The sequence below is a fragment of the Centropristis striata genome, chromosome 23 (genome assembly GCF_030273125.1).
Source record: "Centropristis striata isolate RG_2023a ecotype Rhode Island chromosome 23, C.striata_1.0, whole genome shotgun sequence".
NCBI classification, from domain to species: Eukaryota; Metazoa; Chordata; class Actinopteri; order Perciformes; family Serranidae; genus Centropristis; species Centropristis striata.
Window position 1 is genome coordinate 1,135,500 of NC_081539.1, and position 27,154 is coordinate 1,162,653.

Here is a 27,154-nt window from a genome sequence, read left to right on the forward strand (position 1 = left end):
AAATAACACCTTCCCTAAATATAGTTATACTAGTAAGAATATTTAGCTGACAGACAAACTCACCAGCTAGCTAAACCAGGTTATGTTAGTGCTATTTTATCGTCTCCGTGGCTACAGACCGCAGTATTATAGGAATATTGTTGACACTTTACCATCAGACAACCCTTAACAACGAAACACTGAAGCCGTTATATTCATATATGCTCTTTTCAAAGCCGACAGGATCTGCAGGTCACCCACTGACCTGATCAGATTAATTAATTTGCTAGTTTTGGTATATAAAACAACAGCTTGAGAGCTAATGGCCTGATTCACCAAAATAAAACACACAGACAATGTTAGTTTGTACCATAGACTGTATAAATAATGGACGTAGTGACCGTGATGTGTCGTTGGTTTGTGGCCCGTTTGAGGCATCAGTTCAGCGTTAAACTCGTCTCCATCTTGTTTCCGGTACGGGGATCAGACCATATCTGGACTGTGGAGGAGGAGAGGGATCTGATCACTGACTACAGCCTCTCTACACCTCAACCTGACTCACTCATGTTAGCATTAGCTGGAGCATTGACTGGGATGTTTATTTTGGCTAGCAAAACACAAAAATAAAATGTATGTTACTTACTTCAGAAAAATCCTTGGTCAAAGTTATAAGACCAAACCGGTAAATGTCCTTTTTTATTTGTAAATAACATTATATATAACTTTATTGACACGTTGCCGTGGATACGCATTGCTCTGCTTCTCTCCTGATGACGGCTCGCCTTGTTAGTGACCTGTCAATCAAAGGTAGCCCCGCCCCAAATCATAAGATTCATTATCTTCTACTTTCTTCTAAATGGGGCCATTATTTACACTATTAACATCAGATTGTCTTGAAGAAATGTTTTACTCCCTAAAACTATACATCAAGTGAGAAGTTTTCTCATTTTGTATTGAAATGAATGGACAGAAATGCTTTTGCAGCCGCCGTCAGCACCCCCTGCTGGAGTTTTTGGTAGAATGCAGCTGGTTGCCTCACTGCTCAGACCCGGAGGTTGCCGCCTGGTTTGTACTCACAGTGTGTTGGCTGTTACCTGAAGCATGGAGGCAGATGGAGGACACGGAGGAGGATGAATGGTGGTAAAGGCTGTGGGCAGATTTCAGGCTGAACACATCTAGATTATTATTATATTATATTATATTATATTATATTATATTGTACTCCTCACAGGGTTCAAGGGGAGTTTTATGGTCCTCTCTCTGATGAGCACAAACGTCTCCTCTGTCACTTTAATCAGACAAAGCCTCAATATATTTAATCATACAGATGTAGTTTTATCTTTAGGTTTAAGCTAAAAACACAAAACACTTCAAATACACGGTAACATGGACTGACACCACACTGAGAGCTAAGCATAGCATGTTAACGTGCCAATCGAGATTAGCATGCTAACACGCTAATCGCGATTAGCATCACACCATTACAAATTACATCAAATTTGAACAGAATTGAATACACACACACACACACAATGAACTGAACTGACCCCAACATCCCAACAAGGAAAGTTCCTGCTAGCTCAGCAGCTCAGACCGGTTCAGACTGGATTAGACCGGTTCAGACTGGATCAGACCGGTTCTGTCAGGAAGCGCGGCGGTGCTGTCACGGACCGTTTGATTTATCAGTGTCCTAAATAAACTGACATTTAGTGTGAAAATAGAGATATGTTAGAACCGCTGTGTGTGTCTGTGTGTGTGTGTGTGTGTGTGTGTGTTTTATTATTTTTGTTAGTTAAGTTACCAAGTTTTGTGTCACATCAAAATACATAGAATGTTTTGTTTTAAATGTGTTATTGTAAGTGAATTAATTTACTTGGCTGTCGTTAAAATCAGCAGAGTGTCTGCAGCAATAAAACTAATCAGACTGCTGTTAAAAGGAAGTGTTCAGGTAACAACTTTCACAATAAAATAAGTCAGACTCCTATAAAAAGGAAGTGTTCAGGTCACAACTTTCACAATAAAACAAATCAGACAAACATTTTCTGAGACTGAATCAGAATCAGTTTATTGCAGTTTAAGTCGGTTTGTAACATTCAAAGAATTTGTCTTGTTGATTTGGAACATAACAATAAACTCAGTAAAAAAATATAAAATGGAAACGTGAAAAACGTGTAAAACAACCAGTTGTTGGAGTGGAACAGCTGGACAGTTTGTGCAGGAATGTGCGACCCTGGTTTGAAACCCTGATTCGCCTCACTGGCTGAAATTATTTCACCAGATTGACACCTGAGAGAAGAGTTTCCAGCTCAGAAAGAAACCGAGTGAAACTCTCTTTTGGCACTAAAGTTCCCAGCTGACGAGACTTTAATTAAAGGGGAAAGGTTTTCAGGTTCTGCCTTCTCAAGTCCACATCTGAAGACTGAACGTGTTGCAGCAGCTGCATCCCTCAGCCCTGGTATATATGTTCTAACATGATGCTAATGTTAGGGGACAATTATTACCAAATATGGCTCCTAAACCTACAAGTACTTGGATTAGTCTTTGAATATGCATCAACCAAGAAGCTCCTTTCTTCTCTGATTATGTTACATTATTTACATCACATTCACTTTCTGATCCTTTGACTTAAGTTTAGTCATTTAGCAGACGCTTTTATCCGAAGCGACTTACAGGAAGAAAAAAGCAAACAATCAAGGCATAGTGCAGTAAGAGCCATTAGTGCATCAATAAGTGCTAGAGACAGTTTACTTTCCCCTGAAGATTTTTGTCACCACAAAAAGAAATTAAGATGCAAAAACGAAATAAACAAACAACATTGCCCTGAGCCAGAGTTCCTGAGAAGCTGTGAAAATCTAAAATGTGCATATCAGGCGTCCAATGGTCACTCAGAAATCTGCTTCAGAGACGTTCTGCCTCCATCTAGTGGCTGAAACAGAGAACAACACTCTGACATCAGTTTGGATCGTCACACTTCAGCTTCTTGTTTCATCTGAGCCTCAGCACTGTGGAAAGGTGTGGATCCAGCTCACAGAGAGCCTCCATCAGGACTGAGCTGGCTGCACTTCCTTTTCTTCTCACCGTGTCGATCACGTCTCGTGCTCTGTCTGCTCGACCTTTCGCTCTGAGTGACTGCATTTCTTCATCATTTATAACGTGAAGCTCCAGGAGTTTATCCAGAAGCTGGTTCAGAACAGGATCAGAGACTCTTTTTACAAACTGTGTCCGAACCAACAACAGCTTATCTTCTGGTGGGTCAGCGTCCTCTGCTGGGACGCTGTGCTCTGCTGGGACGCTGTCCTCTGCTGGGACATTTCTGCCTGCATGTAGAAGATAACCAGGAACAATACTTTTTTAAACAATGACTGATAGAAGCAAATTTCATCTTGAATTGCCGATATCAATAAACAGCCTTGGGGGTCAGAGCAGCAGTGAAGTGCTCAACATATCTGTTCTACTGTGTTGTTTCTATTCTGTCACTGGGGTCCAGAGTGTTGCTGCAGGAGGGTGAAGCCTTTACCTGGCAGATCCACGTCATGTGTCCAGATTTCTCCCCCCTCTTCATCCTGGACCGTCAAAGTCACGCTCTCTGGGATCGGATTCAGTGACACTTGAAATGTTGGATGGTAATTTGGTCCATAGTCTAAGTGAAATTTACTACGCTGAAAAACAGAAATAAACATTTTGAAGCTGTTGAAAATGTTTATCTGGATAAATGCGACTATACTTTCAATACGAAGACAACATGATAATTCTGTTTATGACCATAAGAAGTATAGAAATGAGTTGACTCACCTTCGGCTGTACTTTCAAGTTCCCAGGTGAACAGTGAACCTTGTAGGGTTTACCTACCATCAGTTCACAGTAGGCATGGGTCTGGATGTGCTCAGCACGGCTATGTCTCTCTGTAACCTTTAAGAACAGGACATTTTTAATAATTTAATTTACATTCAGATAGTGAAGCTAATTTCATTTAAAGAACACATTACATCCCATCTGTCTGCCCACAGACTGTTTACACAGAGGAACCCCACGTCTCTATTTCCTGCCGCTGTACAGCATCAAGGCCTAAATATCCAGATCCAGGCTCTAGTTGTGGTGAGATCACACCGAGCCAGAGTCTGTGCAGTAGTGAGTGGAGCCGCGGTGTTGGGACCACAGGTATACCACAGATGGAAGTCCTTCATTTGTGCACCTTGGACTGATTCTAATGGAAGATACAACAGCTGTGTGGACCCCGGCCTCAACGTTTGGTCAGAAGAACCTCTGTCACCACAGGTGGTCTCCGGCTCTCTCTCTGGGGGCTCCCTGCTCCACTCTCCTCTCTGACGCTCCCAACCACTTGAAGTTCAATGTTAGTCTGTTTTAAACAGACACAGGATCTTGCATCCAACTAAGCCTTCTCTTTCTGACCGGCACCACAAGATCACACACAAAATAGTTTGAATTGGCTTTTCCAAGAGCGGTATCAAGTTCCCGCTAAAACACCTGCCTGACCAATCAGGAGTCAGTTACAGCCGTCACTCATTACATCACAGCCCCATTTTATAGAATCAAATAACAATTTAAGACCAAACCGATCAAAATGAACACTAAGAACAAACTGAAAGGACAGAAACCATTTTTGGGAAAGACGTTTTTACCTCTACTTGACCTCTGACCTCCAAGAACTCATTATGTTTAATATAACTTTTTATAAAAGCCACATAACGACTTGAGAGGACTTATATATTATATTATATATAGGAAGGTTTATAAATAACAAGAACAAAGTGTGACTGTCCTGAATCTTCTTGTGGATAAAACAAGACTTTAGACTGACGGGAGGCTCATGTGACAGAAAGCTTTACCTCATTTAGAGGAACGTTGCCAGGCAGCAGTAATACATTGAGAACTGGAAACCTTCCGTCGATAGGTCGGAGGAACAGCAGAACTTGAACCTCTTTTGGCAGTGAGATGTTCAGGAACCTTCTAACAAAATCCCAGACCAGACCAAAGGTGGAGAGGTGAGGAACCTTCACCATCACATGAGTGTCTGAGACCTCCAGCGGCTCCAAGAAGCTCATTCCATCATCAGTGATGTGGACGACAGACAACAGGCCGTCAACACGCAATGCTGAGAGAGAAAACACATAAAGCTGGTTTTAACTTGTAGTACACATGAATCTTTGCAGTTTTACTAATTATTTGGGTTGGTTGATGGTTGATATAAATCAATAAATAAACTGTACAATAAATATATTTGGGGAGTTATATGGATGAGAAAGGGTTTTGTTAACCTCTTACCATTAAAGTCCTTTTTATTGAGAATTGAGGGTTGTGGGCACTGGGTGTTTAGGGGGAGATAGCAGGTAAACAATAAATGCCACATAGAAGTAGTGAGCATCATCTGAAAGCTGTGAACCTGAAGATTAATTGGAGATACAGCTCAACACTGTGAGTCAAGTTGTTCTTATCAATTAATTGATTAACTAAACTAAATTAAGGTGTATAAGGGTTCAGAACATTAATATGTTGCTATCTGAAGTAAATTTCCATGTTCAACTATGTACCATAAGTTGTTACAGCATGTTTTGGGTTGATACCATTTGTTACACACATTTGATGCTGAATTATGCAATTTTATTCATATCGAGAATATATAAAAACCTCTAGAATAATTAATCATTATACCAAGACCTTTGGAACAACATAGAAAAATCCATGCTGAGATTTGGGTTCATAACTTTCATCATTCAGCGATTGGATGACAAGTACTTCTGTTCTTCAAACTGCTGAGAAACCACCATACTGTCAATATACCTAGGAAACCCCCAATAAATAAATAAAATATCCTAACTTTGCAGCGTTATTTATATCCTGACATCCTTGGTGCCTATAGATTCCTTAGATCTTCTAGTTTCAGATGATACCAGTATCTCCAGTATATTCTGTCTTTACCTTCCTCTGTTTCACAGTGTGGCAGGTGGAGTTGACAGACAGCAGCATCATCTGAACTCTCGATTCTGAATAGCGGCCCTGCAGCCGTCCTGCCAGCTGATTGGACGAGGCTCTCGTCCCATATGACAGTGTTGTACTGAAGCTCCGCCTCCTGAGCCAACACAAACACCAGTCCAGTCAAAGCACACTGGAACACACCTGGACGGGGACACCTGAACCTGTAGGACACAGAGGGACGATTACGACCAGCTGGTGCCTGCAAAGTGGAATCACTGAAAGGAGTTGAAGTGACAGTTGATATGTGTGTGTGGAGGTGTTTCTGAAGCTGTTCGACCATCTGACATGTTGAGGTGAAATGTATGTTAAAGTCTAGGCACTGAAAGGAGGTGAAGTGTAGGCACTGAAAGGAGCTGAAGTGTAGGTTAGAGTGTAGGAGCTGAAAGGAGGTGAAATGTAGGTTAGAGTGTATGAGCTGAAATGAGGTAATGTGTAAGTTAGAGTGTAGGCACTGAAAGGAGGTGAAGTGTAGGTTGGAGTGTAGGCACCGAAAGGAGGTTAAGTGTAGGTTAGAGTGTAGGCACTGAAAGGAGTGGGCTTGGTTGAAGGTAGAAGTCTTCTACATTTTGTGATCTGGTTACCTGTATGAAGTCTTTCCAGACTCAGTCAGCAGTTCAGGTGTGAAAATGAACTTTTCCTGAAATTGAAAAAGGAACAAAGAGTTCATTAGAAACGTTGAGACGGGAGCAGAAACTGGACACCAACTCTCCCAGTTGTGCAGGAGCTGTTTTTGGTTTAATGTCTTGAACGCATCATTTTAAAAACTGGGTAAAATAAACTTTTTATGACTTGTGGTTTTGATTGTTTCTCATTAGCGATTAAAATGTCTGCTTTCATCAGAAAGTCTTGCTCTATTGGAAACTGATATCATTTCACATCAACTTTTTCTGTTGTGTATTCTCTCTGTTGTAAACATAAAAGCGGAAACTTTCAAACTAAACCCAGTGTGAAGCATCAGGACAATGAGCTTATACCCTTTAGTAAGTCTCTGAATCTGTTAATGACAAGAAAGCTCTGAAGTTCATTTCTTCACTTGATATCTCCGTCTGATATTGTCCTGTTTTCTTTTTCTTTATCTCTCGCCTTGTTGGTCTTAACTTCTTATATTGTTTATAAAATGTATTTTTTTTAAATTTGTCTAGAAGTGACATGATCCTCACTGATTCACTTTCTGCTCCACTTGCACTCTTTAGTCTATGTATTCACTTCACTATAGTTTGTCAATAATAGATATAAATACATGATAAATTATTATTATTATTCATTAAATGATCTTGCATGACAGCAGGAGTTTCTGAGGAAGAGGAAGGATCACAGAGCGAGTCAAAAACTCATGTTTGTATTGAGAGCCTCTCCACACACCAGCTGCTGCTTGGACTTCTCTGGATCATCAGGACACAGCGGATCCTCTTCATCCACACTCTCCTTCCTGCTGTCCTCAGACTCATCCAGGGTTGGGTTGGACGTGGACGGATCTGGTGGGTGATTAGAGCCGTCAGATGGACAGAAGACACAGCAGATGAATAACAAACACACGTTTGGACTTCCTGATGACCAAACATTCATAAACCTGGAACAACAACATCCCAAGTTCAAGGTGATCAGAGCCCTTTGTAGCATGTCTTTGTCCCAAAGTCAACATGCACAAAAAACATCACGTTTAAGCCAAGATCAAGTCCTAAATCAAATCAAATCAAATCAAATCAAATAGTCTTTATTGTCATTATATAGTTCACTATACAACGAAATTGAAAGTGCCACTGCATAAGGTGCATAGTTATGACAATCATAACACAAAACAACATGAGTAAAAACATTTAAAAAAATACCGAGCTAAACAAGGACAAAAACAAGAACAAGGACATGTGATGTAATAAATAAGTATAAAAATAAATAAATGGATACTTAAAATGCTATAATTCATACATGAGGTAAATTGAGTGTTTTGCACATATCAATTGTATTGCACATGTCCGTTTTATTGCACTTTTTAATTAATTTATCCTGTGTGGGTGTTGAGAGTTCTGGGTGTTAAGAGTTCTGACAGCCCAGGGAAAGAAGCTGTTTTTCATCCTGCTAGTTCTGCATTTAAGGCTTCTGTACCTCCTCCCAGAGGGCAGCAGGCTGAGCAGGTGCTGACCTGGGTGAAGGTGGTCACGGGCGATCTTCCTCGCTCTGGAAAGACATCGGGAGCTGGCGATGTCGTCCAGGGAGGGCAAGGGGCAGCCGATTGTTTTTTCAGCTGACCTAATCACCCTCTGCAGCTTCTTTTTATCAGCTGCTGAGCAGCCAGCAAACCACACAGAGATGGAGAACATTAAGACACTCTGGATGGTGGAGCGGTAGAAGGTTACCAGCAGCTTCTCCTCCAGTCTGTTCCTTTTCAGTACTCTCAGGAAGTGGAGTCGCTGCTGGGCCTTCTTCACCACTGCTGACGTGTTGCTTGACCAGGTCAGGTCCTCTGAGATGTGAGTCCCCAGGAATTTGAAGGTGGGGACCCTCTCCACACAGTCTCCATTGATGAGGAGAGGAGCCGTGTCAGATTTTTGCCTCCTGAAGTCTATGACCACCTCCTTGGTTTTTTTGGTGTTGAGGCTCAGGTTGTTTTTCGCACACCACTCTGCTAGATGTTGCACCTCGTCCCTGTAGGCCGACTCATCATCTCCAGTTATGAGCCCCACTATGGTGGTGTCGTCCGCAAATTTGATTATGGTGTTTGTGGGGTGAGTGGGGGTGCAGTCATGGGTGTAGATGGCATACAGGAGAGGGCTCAGCACACAGCCTTGTGGAGAGCCGGTGCTGAGCGTGAGGGTGGAGGAGTTGTGGGCACCAACCTTAACAGTCTGTGGGCGGTTTGAAAGGAAGTCCCTGATCCAGGCACAGGTGGGAGGGGGAAAGTCCAGGGCAGCCAGCTTGTCCACCAGGATGTCAGGAATGATGGTGTTGAAGGCTGAGCTGTAGTCGACGAACAGCATCCTCACCGAGGTCCCCGGGTGCTCCAGGTGGCTCAGAGCACAGTGGAGGGCTGTCGAGATGGCATCGTCTGTGCTCCTGTTGGTCCTGTATGCAAACTGGTGTGGGTCAAAGGCAGGGGGGAGGCAGTCCTTAGTGTGTTGTGACACCAGTCTCTCAAAACATTTTGCAACTACTGATGTTAGTGCAATTGGTCTGTAGTCATTGAGGTTTTTGACGGTTGAGTTTTTGGGGACAGGGATAATGGAGGCTGACTTGAGACAGGCTGGGACGGTGGCATGTGACAGAGAGAGATTGAAGATCTTAGTGAAGACAGGCGAGAGTTGGCTAGCACAGGCTTTGAGTACTTCACCAGTAACTCCATCGGGACCAGCAGCTTTCCTCATCTTCACTGATCTGAACACTCTACTCACTTGATGTTCCTGGACAGTGAGTGTGTGTGGGCTGTCAGTCTGTGGGGGCAGTGTGGCTGGGTGGGGGCTCATGGCCTCAAAGCGGGCAAAGAAATGGTTTAACTCCTCTGCCAGTGAGGCGTCACTGCTGATGGTAACTGAGGAGCTGCCTTTATAGTTAGTTATCTGTTTTAGTCCTTGCCACACCTGCCGGGGGTTGTTGTTGGACAGGTGTTCCTCTACCTTCTTCTTGTAGGCTACCTTGGCACTTTTAATCCCTCTCCTCAGGTCCGCTCTTGCAGTGCTGTACAGGTCCTGGTCACCCGTCCTGAAGGCGGAGTTACGAGCCCTCAGGAGTGACTGTACTTGGCCTGTCATCCAGGGCTTCCGGTTTGGAAAGACACGGATGTGCTTTTCCACTGTTACATTGTCCATGGAGAACTTGATGTAGGACAGTACAGAGTCGGTGAAGACCTGAAGATTCTGATGCTCAAACATACTCCAGTCAGTGGTGGCGAAGCAGTCCTCCAGCTGAGAGAGAGCACCCTCTGGCCAGGTTTTTACAGTTATTGTAACTGGCTTGGTTTTCCTCCTGAGGGGAGTATATGCAGGGATGAGCAGCAGGGAGAGATGGTCAGACAGGCCCAGATGTGGGAGGGGGACAGCTCTGTAGGCATGCTTAAGATTGGAATAAACCCGGTCCAGTGTGTTAGCCCCTCTGGTGGAACACTGTACATACTGTACAAATCTGGGAAGGACAGTCTTAAGGCATGCTTGGTTAAAGTCCCCAACGATGATCTGTACTCCCTCAGGATGAGCCAGTTGCAGTTTATTGACAGTGTCATGTAGGTGAGTGAGAGCCATGCTAACGTTAGCATCTGGTGGAATGTAAACAGCAGTGATGATCACTACTGTTAGCTCTCTAGGCAGGTAGAAGGGCCTACAGACAACTGTCATAGCTTCAATGTTGGGGGAGCAGTGTGTGTCTGTGATCTTGCTGTTATTGCACCAATCATTGTGGACATAAACACACAGTCCTCCTCCTCTGCTCTTACCCGAGTCTCCGTTCCTGTCGAAGCGGTGGGTGGTCCGACCCGCTAGCTCAACCGTAGCGTCCGGGATTAGCTGGTGTAGCCACGTCTCTGTGATGACCAGCACACAGCAATCGCGAACGGTAGCGTTAGCTGCAAGGTGAAGCTCCAGCTCATCGATCTTGTTAACGATGGATCTCACGTTGGACAGGAAAATGCTGGGTAGTGGGGGTTTGAGCGGCTGTTTCCTTAGCCTGGCTAGCAGGCCCGCTCGGCAACCCCACTTCTGCTTCCGCTCTCTGCGCCGTCTGCGCCGCTTGCCGGTGCCGCCAACAATCCAGGGAGCCCCCGGAGATCGTGCTATAGCCAGCGGGATGTTGTGAGTTTGCTGGAAAACTCTCGAGACAACAGCCTCGTGACGTAGTCCGAGCCTCAGGAGCTCTATACGACTGTACACAGTTGTCGCACACAAGGGGTCGATTCCAAGATAAGGCCGAGTCCATTCAAAAAATTACACCAAAATTAAAAAGACAGACTGAAGACATCATCTTTCCCAACATTAAAACCAGTAGAGAACAGAAGTAAAGTTCTGCTCTGGTTACTGGGATCAACCAGTGCTATAAAACACACAAAACAGCCAGTCTTTACTTATGGTCCTGCTTTAATGACAGAATATGTTTCTTTAAGGTATTATAGTGGCTTTTACTCACGTCCTTCATATCTGTCAGGTGGAGCCCTGAATACTCCGTCATCCAACCTGAAGGGAGAAACACAAATACAGCAGTTATCTGATGAGTTAAATAAATCACCAGAATCACTCTTCTTCTGTACTTTATTTAATGTGTCAAGTGATACTGAGACACCTGGATGAATATGATTGGATGTTACTGGTCAGCTGGTGGCCAACAAGTTTACGGATGAGCTGCTGATCAGTTACTGAAAATGTGACTTCAGCCTGAACAAACTCGACACTCGAATCTCCTCTCACACCTTCAGCTCTGACTCAGCAAAGCATCACTGCAGCTGGAAATACTCTGACTGAATGATAACTGTTTGTTCCAAAATACCACCTGAAACCAACACATGGGTCATCAGTACTGACTGACTCCAACCCTCTAACTGACCACAGAGTCTCCAGTCTGTAGTTTGGACTTTGCAGAAGATCACACAGCAGCTTCACTCCTGAATCCTGCAGCTTGTTGTATTTCAGCTCAAGCTTTCTCAGATGGGACGGGTTGGACTTCAGAGCTGAGGCCAGAGAAGCACAGCTGATCTCTGACAAACTGCAGCCACTCAATCTGAATAAAGGATAAATTATGTGACATTAGAAGACAAAGTTCCTGCTTGAAATCATTCAGTGTTTAATAATGTGTTCAGAGCTGAAGAAGCTTTAGAATGAACAAGTTTATAAAACTCAAAACAGCTGAAGTCAGTAACACAGTAACGTGGAGTAAAAAAAGCAATACTACAGAGGAAAAGTAAACGTCCTGCATTCAGAATCAGACTCAAATAAAATTTTAAAAGTATCAGAAATAAAATATTGTTAATATTAAGTGATATCTGATATTATTGATGCATTATTGTGTTGACCAGTTTAATGTTAAAGCTAGTAAAGATGAAGCTCATTTAATGACTTTATATAATCTATAATAATACATCCTAATTTATTGTTGATTACATTTAGTTTAAATTATCTGAATTTGTAAAGTAAGGAAAGCTGTCAGATAAATGTAGTGCATTAAAAAAATATAATAATTACTCTGAGATGTAGAGGAGGACAAGCACCTTTAATCTGTCTGTCTGCCTGTTTCTCTGTCTGTCACACCATATTCATCTTAGCACACATAGAAAAATTAGTGTCTGACCTCAGAGTCTCCAGTCTGCAGTTTGGACTCTGCAGAAGATCACACAGCAGCTTCACTCCTGAATCCTGCAGCTTGTTGGAGCTCAGCTCCAGCTCTCGCAGATGGGAGGGGTTGTACTTCAGAGCTGAGGCCAGAGAAGCACAGCTGATCTCTGACAAACTGCAGTCCCTCAATCTGAATAATGAATAAATAATGTGACTTTAGAAGACAAAGTTCCTGCCTCAAATCATTCAGTGTTTAATAATGTGTTCTGAGCTGAAGAAGCTTTAGAATAAACAAGTTTATGAAACTCCAAACAGCTGAAGTCAACAGGATGCATGTTAAAAACTGTAAGATAGAAAAAGAGCTTTCATTAATATTAATGACAATGTGCTGTCTGCCTGTTTGTCTCTCGACCTGTCTGTCTCTCGGCCTGTCTGTCTGTCTGTATAGAATCATATTGATATAACTAAATAAAAATGTTGTTAACATTAAACGCTGAATATTGTTGTTATTGTGTGATAGTTCAAATACAGATTCTTTATGTATTTATTGTATTTGTGTACAATCTTTATCATGAGGTGTTAAAACATGAAGGGGACTGTAAGATGAAAACCAAGTGTTTCAGAGGTTCAGAGTGAATGATCCAGTGGAAGATTTTTCTTCTTATATTCAGGTTTTAAATGTGCAGCTCAACACTGCTCTGCCACAGTCAATGGACTAAACCAGTGAAGAAGAAAACAGACTTTAGCATTCAGATCCTAAGTGTGGATCAGTATAATACCAGCCTTATGTCAACACAACTTTCACATCATATTCATCTCAGCACATGAGGAAACATTGTGTCTGACCTCAGAGTCTCCAGTCTGCAGTTTGGACTCTGCAGAAGATCACACAGCAGCTTCACTCCTGAATCCTGCAGCTTGTTGACACTCAGGTCCAGCTCTCTCAGATGGGAGGGGTTGGATTTCAGAGCTGAGGCCAGAGAAGCACAGCTGATCTCTGATAACATGCAGTCCCTTAATCTGAATAAAGGATAAATGATGTGATTTTAGAAGACAAAGTTCCTGCTTGAAATCATTCAGTGTTTAATAATGTGTTCAGAGCCGAAGAAGCTTTAGAATGAACAAGTTTAGAAAACTCCAAACAGCTGAAGTCAACAGGATGCAGGTTAAAAACTGTAAGATAGAAAAAGAGCTCTCATTAATATTAATGACAACATGCTGTCAGCCTGTTTGTCTCTCGACCTGTCTGTCTCTCGGCTTGTCTGTCTGTCTGTACAGAATAATATTGATATAACTAAATAAAAATGTTGTTTACATTAAACGCTGAATATTGTTGTTATTGTGTGATAGTTCAAATACATATTATTTATGTATTTATTGTATTTGTGTACAATCTTTATCATGAGGTGTTAAAAACATGAAGGGGACTGTAAGTTGAAAACCAAGTGTTTCAGAGGTTCAGAGTGAATGATCCAGTGGATGATTTTTCTTCTTATATTCAGGTTTAAAATGTGCAGCTCAACACTGCTCCGCCACAGTCAATGGACTGAACCAGTGAAGAAGAAAACAGACTTTAGCATTCAGATCCTCAGTGTGGATCAGTATAATACCAGCCTTATGTCAACACAACTTTCACATCATATTCATCTCAGCACATGAGGAAACATTGTGTCTGACCTCAGAGTCTCCAGTCTGCAGTTTGGACTCTGCAGAAGATCACACAGCAGCTTCACTCCTGAATCCTGCAGCTTGTTGACACTCAGGTCCAGCTCTCTCAGATGGGAGGGGTTGGATTTCAGAGCTGAGGCCAGAGAAGCACAGCTGATCTCTGACAACATGCAGTCCCTTAATCTGAATAAAGGATAAATGATGAGATTTTAGAAGACAAAGTTCCTGCTTGAAATCATTCAGTGTTTAATAATGTGTTCAGAGCCGAAGAAGCTTTAGAATTAACAAGTTTAGAGGACTCCAAACAGCTGAAGTCAACAGGATGCAGGTTAAAAACTGTAAGATAGAAAAAGAGCTCTCATTAATATTAATGACAACATGCTGTCAGCCTGTTTGTCTCTCGACCTGTCTGTCTCTCGGCTTGTCTGTGTGTCTGTATAGAATAATATTGATATAACTAAATAAAAATTTTGTTAACATTAAACGCTGAATATTGTTGTTATTGTGTGATAGTTCAAATACAGATTCCTTATGTATTTATTGTATTTGTGTACAATCTTTATCATGAGGTGTTAAAAACATGAAGGGGACTGTAAGATGAAAACCAAGTGTTTCAGAGGTTCAGAGTGAATGATCCAGTGGATAATTTTTCTTCTTATATTCAGGTTTTAAATGTGCAGCTCAACACTGCTCTGCCACAGTCAATGGACTGAACCAGTGAAGAAGAAAACAGACTTTAGCATTCAGATCCTCAGTGTGGATCAGTATAATACCAGCCTTATGTCAACACAACTTTCACATCATATTCATCTCAGCACATGAGGAAACATTGTGTCTGACCTCAGAGTCTCCAATCTGCAGTTTGGACTCTGCAGAAGATCACACAGCAGCTTCACTCCTGAATCCAGCAGCTTGTTGGTGCTCAGGTCCAGCTCTCTCAGATGGGAGGGGTTGGATTTCAGAGCTGAGGCCAGAGAAGCACAGCTGATCTCTGACAAACTGCAGTCCCTCAATCTGAATAAAGAATAAATGATGTGACTTTAGAAGACAAAGTTCCCGCTTGAAATCATTCAGTGTTTAATAATGTGTTCAGAGCTGAAGAAGCGTGAACAAGAATGAACAATTATATTAAATTTCAAACAGCTGAAGTCAACAGGATGCAGGTTAAAAACTATAAGACAGGAAAAGAGCTCTCATTAATATTAATGACAACATGCTGTCTGTCTCTCCACCTGCCTGTCTGTCTGTCTCTCTACCTGTCTGTCTATATTATATAATCTTGATATAACTCGATAAAAATGTTCTAAAAAACACTAAATGTGTTATTGCGTGATAGTTTAAATACACACTTTCTTTATGTATTTATTGTATTTGTGTACAATCTTGAAGTGTTAAAAACATGAAGGGGGCTGTAAGATGAAAACCAGGTGTTTCAGAGGGTCAGAGTGAATGATCCAGGAGAGGATTTTTCTTCTTACATTCACGTTTTAAATGTGCAGCTCAACACTGCTCTGCCACAGTCAATGGACTAAACCAGTGAAGAAGAAAACAGACTTTAGCATTCAGATCCTCTGTGTGGACAGTTTTGACACTAATATTGTGACACAGAAAGCACTGAACCCAAAAGCACGAAAGACGCGGAAAGAGGGCTGTTGTCTTGGTGAAACTGAAGATCCTCAGACGATCCACCTGTTGGACCAATCATCGCCATCTTGTCGAAGGGTTGTGGTGTCTTCGCTGGATCCAGCCTGCTGTACCTTCAGATCCAGCCACTGGCTGTCTCCAGGTCCCCCCTTCCAGCTGCCACCGGGTCCACAATGGTGGTGTTGACTTTAGGAATCCACCCAGGCCCATGAGGAGATTACTCTCAACCTGGCTCTCTTGAATGCTAGTTCACCAGCAAACAAGACTTTTAACTTGAATAACTTCTTCACTTCACGTAAATTGGATTTTATGTTCCTGACAGAGACGTGGATTCAAGTGAGTCCATCCAGTTCTCCGAGTTGCTCCCCTCTGACTGTCTCTCTTTTAACTCCCCTTGGAACACCGGCTGAGGTGGAGGAGTAGCATCTATATTTAAATCCAGTTTTCAATGTCGATTGTCACAGCCGATCACTTTCTCCAGCTTTGAGCTGCAGACATTCATTGTGAACTTTTCTACACCCATCCTGCGCGCTGTAGTCTATCGTCCGCCTCAGTTCAATTAGGATTTTATAAAGAACTTCACAGACTTTGTGGCAGGAGTGGCAGTGAACTATGATCTTTTTTAATTGTTGGAGATTTAAATTTTTATGTCTGCTGTGAATCTCGACCCTTGGTGAAAGACTTTCTTAATCTTGTTGACTCTTTCAGTCTTGCTCAGTCTGTGGGTGATGCAACACATGAGAAGGGCCACACTCTGGACCTTATATTTAAGTTTAATAAACAGATAAGCTCCACAGTCAAAACTAGCTTCTTCTAGCTATGTGTCAAAGTACTACTGACAATAGTAAAGGCTTATCTCCCCACAAACGATTTTGAGCAAGTCATCCAAACGTTTATTACATCATGCCTAGACTACTGCAATTCTTTGTTTTTTGGTCTTGACCAGTCAGCAGTCCGCCACTTACAGGTGGTCAAAAATGCAGCCGCCTTCCTGCTGACTAGGAAGAAACGGCATGAGCACATTACCCCCATCCTTGCATCTTTGCAACGGCTACAGAATTTTAGGATACAGTTTAAGGTTTTATTCATTGTTTTTAAGTGTTTAAATGGTCTGGAACGGTCTTATTTATCAGAGCTTTTAAAACCCCACAGTACTTCCAGAGCACTTAGGTCGTCTAACCAGCTGCTCCTGGCCGTACCGCGGTCCAGACTCTGTACTTGTGGGGACAGAGCCTTCTCTGTGGAACAGCCTACCTCTCCAGGTCAGAGGTGCATAGTCTGTTGATGTCATGTCACGCAAAGTGTGTTAATTCTGTTGAGCACTTTTATGTCAAGTTATAATCACTCATGTCTAGTCTTGTCCTTCACTTCCTGTTTTATTTTGTACTTCCTTCCTTTGTGTGATTTTCCCTCCACTGTGATTGTCTCCGGTCCCTGATTCGTCTCACCTGTGTTCCCCTCCCTCCTTGTCTCCCTTTGTCTTGTGTCAGTTCGTCTTGTATCCAATGTGTTTGCCAAGTTCCAGGGTTAATCAGGTTTTGTGTCCTGTTACTGACTGTCTTTTGCTATATTTTGTAAACTCCTTAGTGAGCGTCCTTTGTTATATTTTTGTATCCTCCATGTGAACGCCTTTTGTTTGTATTTTGCAAGGAAAGCCTTTTTTGACCACACTACCGGCTTTTGAGTCCCTGTCCCTGAGTCAAGTTCATGACAGTTGAGCACTTAAAAACATTATTAAAAACCTATTTATTATCCTTGGCATTCAGTTCCAGCTAGGCAATAATCCTTGGCTATTTACTTTTTACTCTTATATACTTATTGTGTATGATTTTATTATTTTTTAATAGCTGGGCAGCACTTTGGTCAGGTGAGGTTGTTTTTAAATGTGATCTATAAATAAACTTTGACTTGAGCTGACTTGGCTTTATCTCAGTACACAAAATAAAGATAGTGTCTGACCTCAGAGTCTCCAGTCTGCAATTTGGACTCTGCAGAAAATCACACAGCAGCTTCACTCCTGAATCCTGCATGTTGTAGTTGTCTCTCAAGTCCAGCTCTCTCAGATGGGAGGGGTTGGACTTCAGAGCTGAGACCAGAGAAGCACAGCTGATCTCTGACAATCTGCAGCCACTCAATCTGAATAAAGAATAAATGATGCACATAAAAATTATTTATGATCCAATCAGATGTGTTCAGGTTATAGATGTGCAGCTCACCATGATTCTGATTAATCAATGAACTCTTCTATGACTTTGTTGTTGTGTTATTGTAGATCATCATCATGTCAGCACAACATTCATACAGCTATTCATGTCGACACAGATTAATAAAATGCTGCTGATCTCAGTCAAGTCACTGGAAGATCAATATCCAAGCAGACATGTTGGACTGAAAACCGCTCATGATTCTTCTGATCACATGACCTTGTGACTGCGTAGGGCAGCTCACTAGGTTAATGTGATTAACAGGACAGGTCCACATGTGTTCAGTCTGTCTTACAGCTACATGCGATGTGGACATTAAGAGAGCTGTTGCTGACAGTAATCATTCCTGTCCACACAGTGTGAACTGGTCCCTTGAGAAAACAACCACATTCAGACCTTGAACTAAGACTAATGTGAAGCTACAGCAGTGTGAGTGAGATAGGATCAAGCTGCAGCTCAACAAGGAAACACTGGCCAACACTGAATACGGAACTGATATGTGATGGAGTTGTTCACAACCTGATGTGACTTTGAGTTAGTGCAACACTTGTTTGTTGAAGAGTTCTGCAGCTTTTGACTTCATCCAGCTTCTAAAACTTTACTGAACTTTATGATCCAAAGTTCTCAGAGAGAAGAGAGTAAACAACCCTCTATTGTAGAAAGATAAATGAAGCTTGTTTCTAACAATCAAATCATCAGATCTTCAAAAACCTCATTCAGGTTCAGAAATATTAAAACAATTTTAAATGTCATCACATTAATGCACAGTAAAATCAAGAAAATATATGGACCAAAACATGTAAACATCAGTCAAAGATTTGAACTGAGAATAAACCAAAAGACGACATAATCTACAGCTTGTGAACTGACCTCAGAGTCTCCAGTCTGCAGTTTGGACTCTCCAGTCCAGCACAGAGCTTCACTACTGAATGCTGCAGGTCGTTGTCCCTCAGGTCCAGCTCTCTCAGATGGGAGGGGTTGGACTTCAGAGCTGAGGCCACGACTTCACAGTGAATCTCTGAGAGGTCACAGTCAGAAAGTCTGTCATGACAGAGAAATGACAAAATGTTATTGTGGAAGAGGACACTTTATATGTTCTTAATGCAGCTGATGATAAAACCCTTTGACCTGTTTGGATGAACATTGGCTCTTCAAAGGTTCTGCTACTCTGATCTCAGTGTGTTTGAGATGAAACTAGAAGTTTGATCTCTCTCTCTCAGACCTGCAGACTTTTGTCTTTGTTTCTCTTTAATCTTGTCAGATGAAAGCTTCAATAACGGCGGCAGTCTGTCAGCTGGTCTGATCTCATGTCTGTCTTCACAAAGTTTACATGACACGTCTTCACTAGAAAACCATGTTCAGAACTCAGTGAACAATGAGAGCTGGAAAGAGGATCTCTTTGTTAGCTTCCAGCTTCTGTCAGCTTCATTTACAGCATCAGACCTGTACAGCAGTAAATATTAATATCTGTCAATATTTTGGGACTAAAATGTATTCAGCAACACAATGAACAAAGTAATAGTTGAATTGTTGTGTGATGTGTGTATGAGATCTCGTAAAGAGACTAAACTGGACCATTGTGCTCTAATAAACTCATCAGAACTCTGTTATTGGTGGAAGGTGTTCATTTCCTGCTGCTTCTCTTCTCTACACCAACCACAGACAGAAAACTACACTTATTGTCTGTCACAATCTGTCTGCTAATGTGGCTAATGCTAACGTTAAACTTTAGACAGAATGGATTAATATTCTCTACTTATGCTACCAAATCACTGTTATAGCATTCAGCCTCATCACATCACTGTCACAGTGGCTGCTTCAGTTCATCTGCACTTTAATAAGAACAATAATAATAATAATAATAACAACAACAACAACAACAATGATAATAATAATAGAAGAAAAAAATATTTTATCAATACAGAAATTGTCAAAAACAAGTTAACAAAGTACTTTAAAGACAATAAACCAAAATAAGAAATAATTGATAACCTTCATGTGTGATTAAATTAGACACATTGCAGAACCGACATGTGTAATAATAACTTTAATATATTCACTGATAACTGTGAAATACTAAGTCCTTCATTTGTTTCAGCAGGTTTGCATGTTTCCTCCATCATCCAAGGGAAGATGAAGTGAAGAAAAATGGAATAATTATGAGAAATAAACATAATAACTATGTTCATTAAGTTGACAGCTGGAAACAGAACCAATTGAAACAACGCAGGAACATCAAGAACAATGTAATTAACACATGGAACACTACTTAATAATAATAATACAGGACTTTAGAGATCATATATCACAAGAACTAAACTATTAATCTCCACTAATTCATAATGATGATCACATCTGACTTACACAAACTTTCTGCAGTTCCTCACAGCTGGAATCAGTCTCCGTCGTCCCTCGTCTGATGTCTTGTACTTCTTCAGGTTCAACTCATCCACAACCTCCTCTGACATCTGCAGCATGTAGGCCAGAGCTGAGCAGTGGATCTCAGAGAGTTTCTTCTTTGATCTGTTCTCTGACTTCAGGAACTCTTGGATCTCCTGATGTACTGAGAGGTCGTTCATCTCCGTCAGACAGTGGAAGATGTTGATGCTTCTGTCAGGAGAGAGCTCCTCAGTGTTCATCTTCTTCAGGTTGTTGATGGCTCTCTGGATGACTTCTGGACTGTTGTCTGTCTGACCCAGCAGGCCTCCTAACAGTCTCTGGTTGGACTCCAGAGAGAGGCCATGAAGGAAGCGGACAAACAGGTCCAGGTGGCCATTTTTACTTTCAAGGGATTTCTCCATGGCTCTCCTCAGGAAGACATCCAGAGATAACCCCCAATATGTCCCCAGAAAAGCCCTCAGTACCTTTTTGTTCCTGGTGGTGTAACAGTGGAACATGTAGACTGCAGCCAGAAACTCCTGAACACTCAGATGAACGAAGCAGTAGACTGTTTTCTGGAAGATCACACTCTCTCTTTTGAAGATCTCTGTACATACTCCTGAGTACACCGAGGCCTCTGTGACATGGAGACCACAGCGCTCCAAGTCTTCTTGGTAGAACATGATATTTCCTTCCTGCAGCTGTTCAAACGCCAGCCTCCCCAGCTTCAGAAGAACTTCTCTGTCAGCCTCCGTCAGCTCCTGTGGACTCGTCTCATGTCCCTCATCATACTTCTGCTTCTTCTTCTTGGTCTGAACCAGCAGGAAGTGTGAGTACAGGTCAGTCAGGGTCTTGGGCAGCTCTCCTCTCTGCTCTGTAGTCAACATGTGGTCCAGAACTGTAGCAGTGATCCAGCAGAAGACTGGGATCAGACACATGATGTGGAGGCTCCTGGATGTCTGGATGTGTGAGATGATTGTGCTGGAGCGCTCTTCATCACTGACCCTCCTCCTGAAGTACTCTTCCTTCTGGGCGTCAGTGAAGCCTCGTACTTCTGTCACCCTGTCGACACACGCAGGAGGGATCTGATTGGCCGCCGCGGGTCGGGAAGTTATCCAGACGAGAGCCGAGGGAAGCAGATTCCCCTCGATGAGGTTTGTCAGCAGCATGTTGACCGATGACTTCTGTGTGACATCAGACACAACCTCCATGTTGGTGAAATCCAGAGAAAGTCTGCTTTCATCCAGGCCGTCAAAGATGAACAGAAGTTTAGAGACGGCGAGCTTCTCTGCTGGGACCTTCTGTAATGTTGGATGGAAAACATGGAGCAGCTCCAGAAGACTGTACTGCTCATCTCTGATCAAGTTCAGCTCCCTGAAGGAAAGCAGAACCACCACACTGACATCTTGGTTCTCCAAACCCTCTGCCCAGTCCAGACTGAACTTCTGCACCGAGAAGGTTTTTCCAATGCCAGCGACGCCGTTCGTCAGAACCACTCTGATGGGTCCCTGTTGGTCAGGTAAGGCTTTAAAGATGTCCTGGCACCTGATTGGAGCGTCGTGGATGGTCTTCTTCTTGGAAGCTGTCTCAAGCTGCCTCACCTCATGTTGGGTATCAACCTCTTCACTCTGTCCCTCTGTGATGTAGAGCTCAGTGTAGATCCTGTTGAGGAGGGTTCCACTTCCTGTTGCATCACTTCCTTCAGTCACACGTTCACATCTCCTCCTCAGACTGATCTTATATTCATCTAAAACCTCCTGCAGACCACCGTCCCCTGTAAAACAATAAAGAAGCTCTAATTATAAATTGTGTCTTCAGTCCCAAACAACGATTTTAGAATAAAAAGAGAAGGAGATTTTTTAAATGTAACAAATGCTGCAACACAAGAAGAATCCTGTTTTCAGACATGAAGACATCAGCAGACAGAGTGACAGTCTTACTGGTTCTGGGTCTTTTTCCACACTGGGGACAGGAGTCTCCTGGTGAAGCAGACTGGTCCCAGTATGAGCTGATGCACCGTCTGCAGAACCAGTGTCCACAGCTGGTAGAGACGGGATCCTTCAGGACGTCCTGACAGGAAGAACAGCAGGACGGCTGCTCCTCCTCACAAACAAGCCTCCTCTTCTTCTCCTCCTCCTCTCTGTGGACACAAAGACATTTACTTTGGAAAGAAAAACTTTAATGTTATTGCAGTAAAACATTTCACCAACACAGCAGAAAGCTGCCACATCTCCTGAGTGTTTGGAGGTGAAAGGTCGCAGTCCCAGACGCCACCTGCTGTTCTGGTTGCTGTCAGTCAGCGTGCTCTCATGGACGCTTCCATCATTTATGATGGAAACAAGATCATGATGCAAAACATTCATGTCTCTATGAAGGACAGCGAGAGACGAGTGACCCAGAGTATTAAGAGCCTACAGACCTGCTGCTCCACATCTGTAGTTACAGCAGGATGAAGACAGACTAACTGCTGCACTGTCAACAAACATAGTTATTGCTCTCTGGCTGTCACAGGGTAATACTTTTTTTGTTGTTGTTTATTGATGTTTTTTACAAAAATGTTCATGCTTTTCAGCACAAGACAATGATTTACAGTTAAAGCCAGAGGTTTTTATTTCATATTTCTACCTGCTAAAGAAGCTGAGAAATGTGATCATTTTTCCTGTTCTATGATGTTGATTATATAATTATTTTTTAAATCTTCATGAATTTAAGGACAAAGACAATTCTCTATAGTTAAAGTGAAGGGTTTAAGTTTATAAATGTTTTTCATTTCATGTCTCTATCTGCATCAGAGGCTGATAAATAAATAATTAGGAAACGTTGAGATTCTGTGCAGTTTTTCAGGTTTTGGGAAGTTGTTTTGAATCAGTGCTGAGTTTTTAGAGGGACTTTTTCTAGGAGGACTCAGGTCTTAATGGGTTAAAGACACACAGCTGATTCTAGCAGTTAAACTGGTTGGTGACATGTGCTGCTGGAGGAGTGCAGAGGAAGCAGCTTCTGCTCTTCATTCATTGTAAAAGAAGTAGTTTGAGTAGAATAAGTGGATTTAAAGTGGATAAAAGCTGGTGAAGCTGGAGCCTCCTCATATCCAGTAGAAAGAGTCTCTTACTTTGTGTCTGAGGGTCCAGGTCCATCACTGAAGTCTGGAGGAGGATCTTTGGAGCGCTCAGTCTTCACAGACTCAGAGCCGAATACTCCAGACTCTGCTCCGTCCTTCTCCTCCTCCACATCACTCATCTTCTCAAGTCTGACAGGAGAAACACACCTGTCAGTCCTCCACTTCTTATTCATTCACATTTCCTTCATGTGTTTCACAGAGACAGACTGGGCTCAGAAAACCAGAGCAGAGTGCTGCTATAAACCAGTCAGAGCCGACCACCGCAGAGTCTGCTTTCATCACTTTTAAACACTAAACTAAATTCATCTGAAGACAAAAGTGCAGAGCGCCACACGCTATTAAAGAGAGAAGACAGAGGATAAAATCATCAAGAAGAATTTTTTCAGCGTGTTGTAACCCTGCAGTGAGCTCAGACTCTGACAGTAGAGATAATTCTACTGAAGTCACTTCCTCTCCCCGCCCCACAGCCTCAGATCCACTGACCAACCTCCTCACCCCTCTCACCCATAACAACCAGCAGACTGGGACCATAATTCCCCCGTTCTCTTTCCTCATTGTTGTTGTTGTTGTTGTTGTTTGTGTTTTCTGTTGCTGCTTCCACTGTCCTTAGTCGTTTATAGTTTTAACATATTGTTAAAGAGAGTGTGTTGATGTTATTAGGGCCTTGGGGCAATCGCACCGAGCACTGGTCCCATACAGCAATAGCTGTAGGGACCAGTGCTGCACTACTGTTATACTGTGGATTTCTTCTTCTTCCTCTTCCGGATGCAATTTCGTCCCGCTACTAGTCCTACAACTTGAAGAGTTGCAAGACAAATTACATATCAAAACGTGCGGTTTGATCGGGATCGGTGTGCTATTACTTTTCTCTACAGAATACAAATTTTTCACAACATAAGTCGCAAAAAACTGCCCAAAATTTTGCATTGAAATGAATGGGTCGGCAGACAAAAAATGAGCGAAAAAGAACAATAATTGGAGATTTTTAAATGTGTACTTCTCCGGCATAATTTCACCTAGAGACTCCACTTAAACTTTAAACAGTAGACACAAGTCTTGTGTGTCGGTGTATTAATCCACATTTCGATAGGTCATATAGTTTTTTATCAATCCCTGTTCAATGACCATGATCATTTTTGGAGAAATTCTGAGATTATAATGGGTGTGTATTGCACGGAATGTTCGTGTCACAGTGTGTGACATCATCGCCAGAGTGTAGAGGAAGAGAATAAATTGTCAAAAAATAAATTTGAAAACTGCGCTCCAGGCCGCAAATTCCACTCGACAGAGATAATTTATACATAGAAACGTAGGAAAATTTGTCTTCTCCCTCACAATCCTCTGGTAAAGCTGTCAGAGTTACAGTTTGGGTGTAGGACGCACAGATGCGCCACCAACACGCACAACAGCTCCCATATTAAAAACGCAGGAAGATTTCAGAAAAAGGAAAAAAAAACAGTTTTTTTAGATCGCTCTAACAAAGCTATTTTTTCATTTTTCTTTTAAAAAAAACATATGTAGACGTTCAGGAAGAACTCAGGACGCTCAAAGTGAAGTCGGATCAATGATAGGTATTATGGTTTTGCCAAAAATGCTTTCTGTTTGAGACCAGAAATTTCAGTCTGTCCACCTCTGCTGTCACTAAGCCGGAACAGGTGCCAGTTAATTCTGTTGATTGCTTTGATCTGAATGCCTTTGATCTTTGATGTGATTACAGTTACAGGTAAGCACGCACACTCCTCACACATGCATACACATGCTTCAAACACACGCACACACGCACGCACACACACACACACATTTACATTTAGCAGACGCTTTTATCCAAAGAGACTTACAGGAAGAGTAAAAACAAACAAACACACACACACACACACACACACACACACACTTTGGGGTTAAAGGACATAGTTTTAAATCTCTGAAGAATCTCATCATAGTGTACACACACCGGCAGTAGCCCCCGTGGCCCTTTCAAAATTTCCCCAGAGGAAATTTTCTAGTTTCCTTTACTGTCCTGAGTCATTGTACCAGATTTCTTTTGTTTTTTATTATGTAAAGTGTCTTTGAGCACCATTTAAAGTGCCATAGAAAATGTATAATTACTATTAATATTTTCATTGCTGTGAGTAATGGGCTTTTCTTGTATCAAAAGAGCTAAAAATGAACAAATCATTTACTAATATTAATATTATTTATATTTTATATGTTTTTTTGTATCTTTACTCTATTCCATTTTATTATTCTATTTTTATAACCTTTTCTGTTTCACTGTGTACTTGTGCTGCTGCAACACTTGAGCTTCCCCCACAGAGTCAATGAAGGAATATCTGATCTGATCTTATCTGACTGCTCCAAGGTCAAAGGTCAGGGCTGTCAGGTATTATGCAACAGTTACAACCAGCGCTGGAAGAAGAATTCACATCCTGTACTGCAGTTAAAGTATTAATACCTCACAATAAAAGTACTGCATTCTAAAAGTATCAGAATTGAATTAATTTATGTCAGCAGCATTCTGCTGTTTAATTATGAAAATATGTATTCACTTTTAATACATTAAATGTGTTTTTCATGTTACATTTTGACCTGAAAAGTAACTGAAGCTGTCGGCTAAATGTAGTGGAGTAAAAAGTAGAAAATCTACCTGCAACATGTAGTGGAGTACAAGTTACATATGGTGATGTGTATGTTTATATATCCATAAGGCAACAACAATATGTACATAGATATCTCAATGTGAACAGAGCAGTAGAAGAGAATAAAGGGTTAAAACATGTGGAAATGGTTTTCAGACACACACACACACACACACACGCACACACAGAGTCATTTCCGCAACAAGTCGTCGTCGTGTTGAGACATGAAAAACAAGTGATGTTTCAAATATTACAGAAACTATGAATGATATTTGGAGTGAATTCATCAACGTGTTTTCTTTCTGGAATAGTTTCATCAGTTTGCTGTGAGTTCTGTCTGTCCTCCACTGTGAGCTCACTGAGGCAGCTTCCTGTTTGTTTAACTGCCAGTAAAGTTCAGTCAAAGTCTCACACACACAGTTTACAGTGTGACAGTCAAATAATAACAATATTAATAATAATAATGTTGATGAATACTCACCCGATCTCTTCTTTCTGCTCTCTGAACCGACGACTGAACACTTCCTCATTTCTCACTTCCCATGATCCTCCCTCTGACTCAGATCTGACACACACACACACACACACACACACACACACACACACACACACACACAAACACACACACACACACAGACAGTAGTGCAGTTATGTAACCAGCAGCTTTCTGAGAATGGGAGGAAAGAGAGAAAAGAAAGCCTGTGCTGAATTTTACTGCACAAAGCTGAACTCCAATCAGATTTACTTTGTGTTATTGAGATAATTTATGATAAACAGAGGTGGAAGAAGATCTGAAGGACAGCTCATTTTATACAGTGCTACTATGGGGACTAACACCATCACACATGAATAAAATGATCCGTAACTGAAAACCACCAGTCACTACACACTCCACATGATGTGGTTCTAAAGGAAAAACATGATTTTAAGACAAAATCACATCAAATTGGTACAAAACTCTACAAAGACGACATATTTAACCCGTTAAAGCCCAGCTGCCTGCCAGTGGGTCAGAGTAGAACTACTTTGTGTTTGAGCTAAAAAAGCTAATTCCTCCTATGTGAAAAGCTTCTTGGCAATAAAACATATTTTGTTGTGTTGTGTTTTAGCCTCATGCTAAACAAGCAGAGCTGCAGAAACCTTTCTTACCTTCTCCTCACATTGGCCTCCTGTCTTGTGTTTGACAGAAAGCCTGAGGATGCAGCCACTGCCATCTTGTTCTGGTGACGTCTTTGGAGAGTCAGTGCAGTAGAGATCGAGCGGTGGAGTTCTGCCAACACACCCACC

At 41.9% G+C, this 27,154-nt stretch overlaps 1 protein-coding gene across 1 annotated transcript; it reads right to left on the minus strand.

Moving 5' to 3' along the window:
- Positions 1-1,794: 1,794 nt before the first annotated feature.
- On the minus strand, positions 1,795-26,392 carry LOC131961988 (NACHT, LRR and PYD domains-containing protein 12-like). Its single transcript, XM_059326927.1, has 19 exons — positions 26,349-26,392; positions 23,223-23,360; positions 22,054-22,253; positions 20,099-21,887; positions 18,605-18,775; positions 17,490-17,666; positions 14,727-14,900; positions 13,896-14,069; positions 13,065-13,238; positions 12,235-12,408; positions 11,494-11,667; positions 11,080-11,126; positions 7,336-7,448; positions 6,555-6,610; positions 5,917-6,134; positions 4,827-5,092; positions 3,772-3,888; positions 3,497-3,638; positions 1,795-3,296 (listed from the first exon to the last, which is right to left on the minus strand). The coding sequence occupies exons 2-19, from the start codon at positions 23,348-23,350 to the stop codon at positions 2,965-2,967; spliced, it is 4,626 nt and encodes a 1,541-aa protein (XP_059182910.1). The 5' UTR covers positions 23,351-23,360; positions 26,349-26,392; the 3' UTR covers positions 1,795-2,964.
- Between the last annotated feature and the right edge of the window lie 762 nt (positions 26,393-27,154).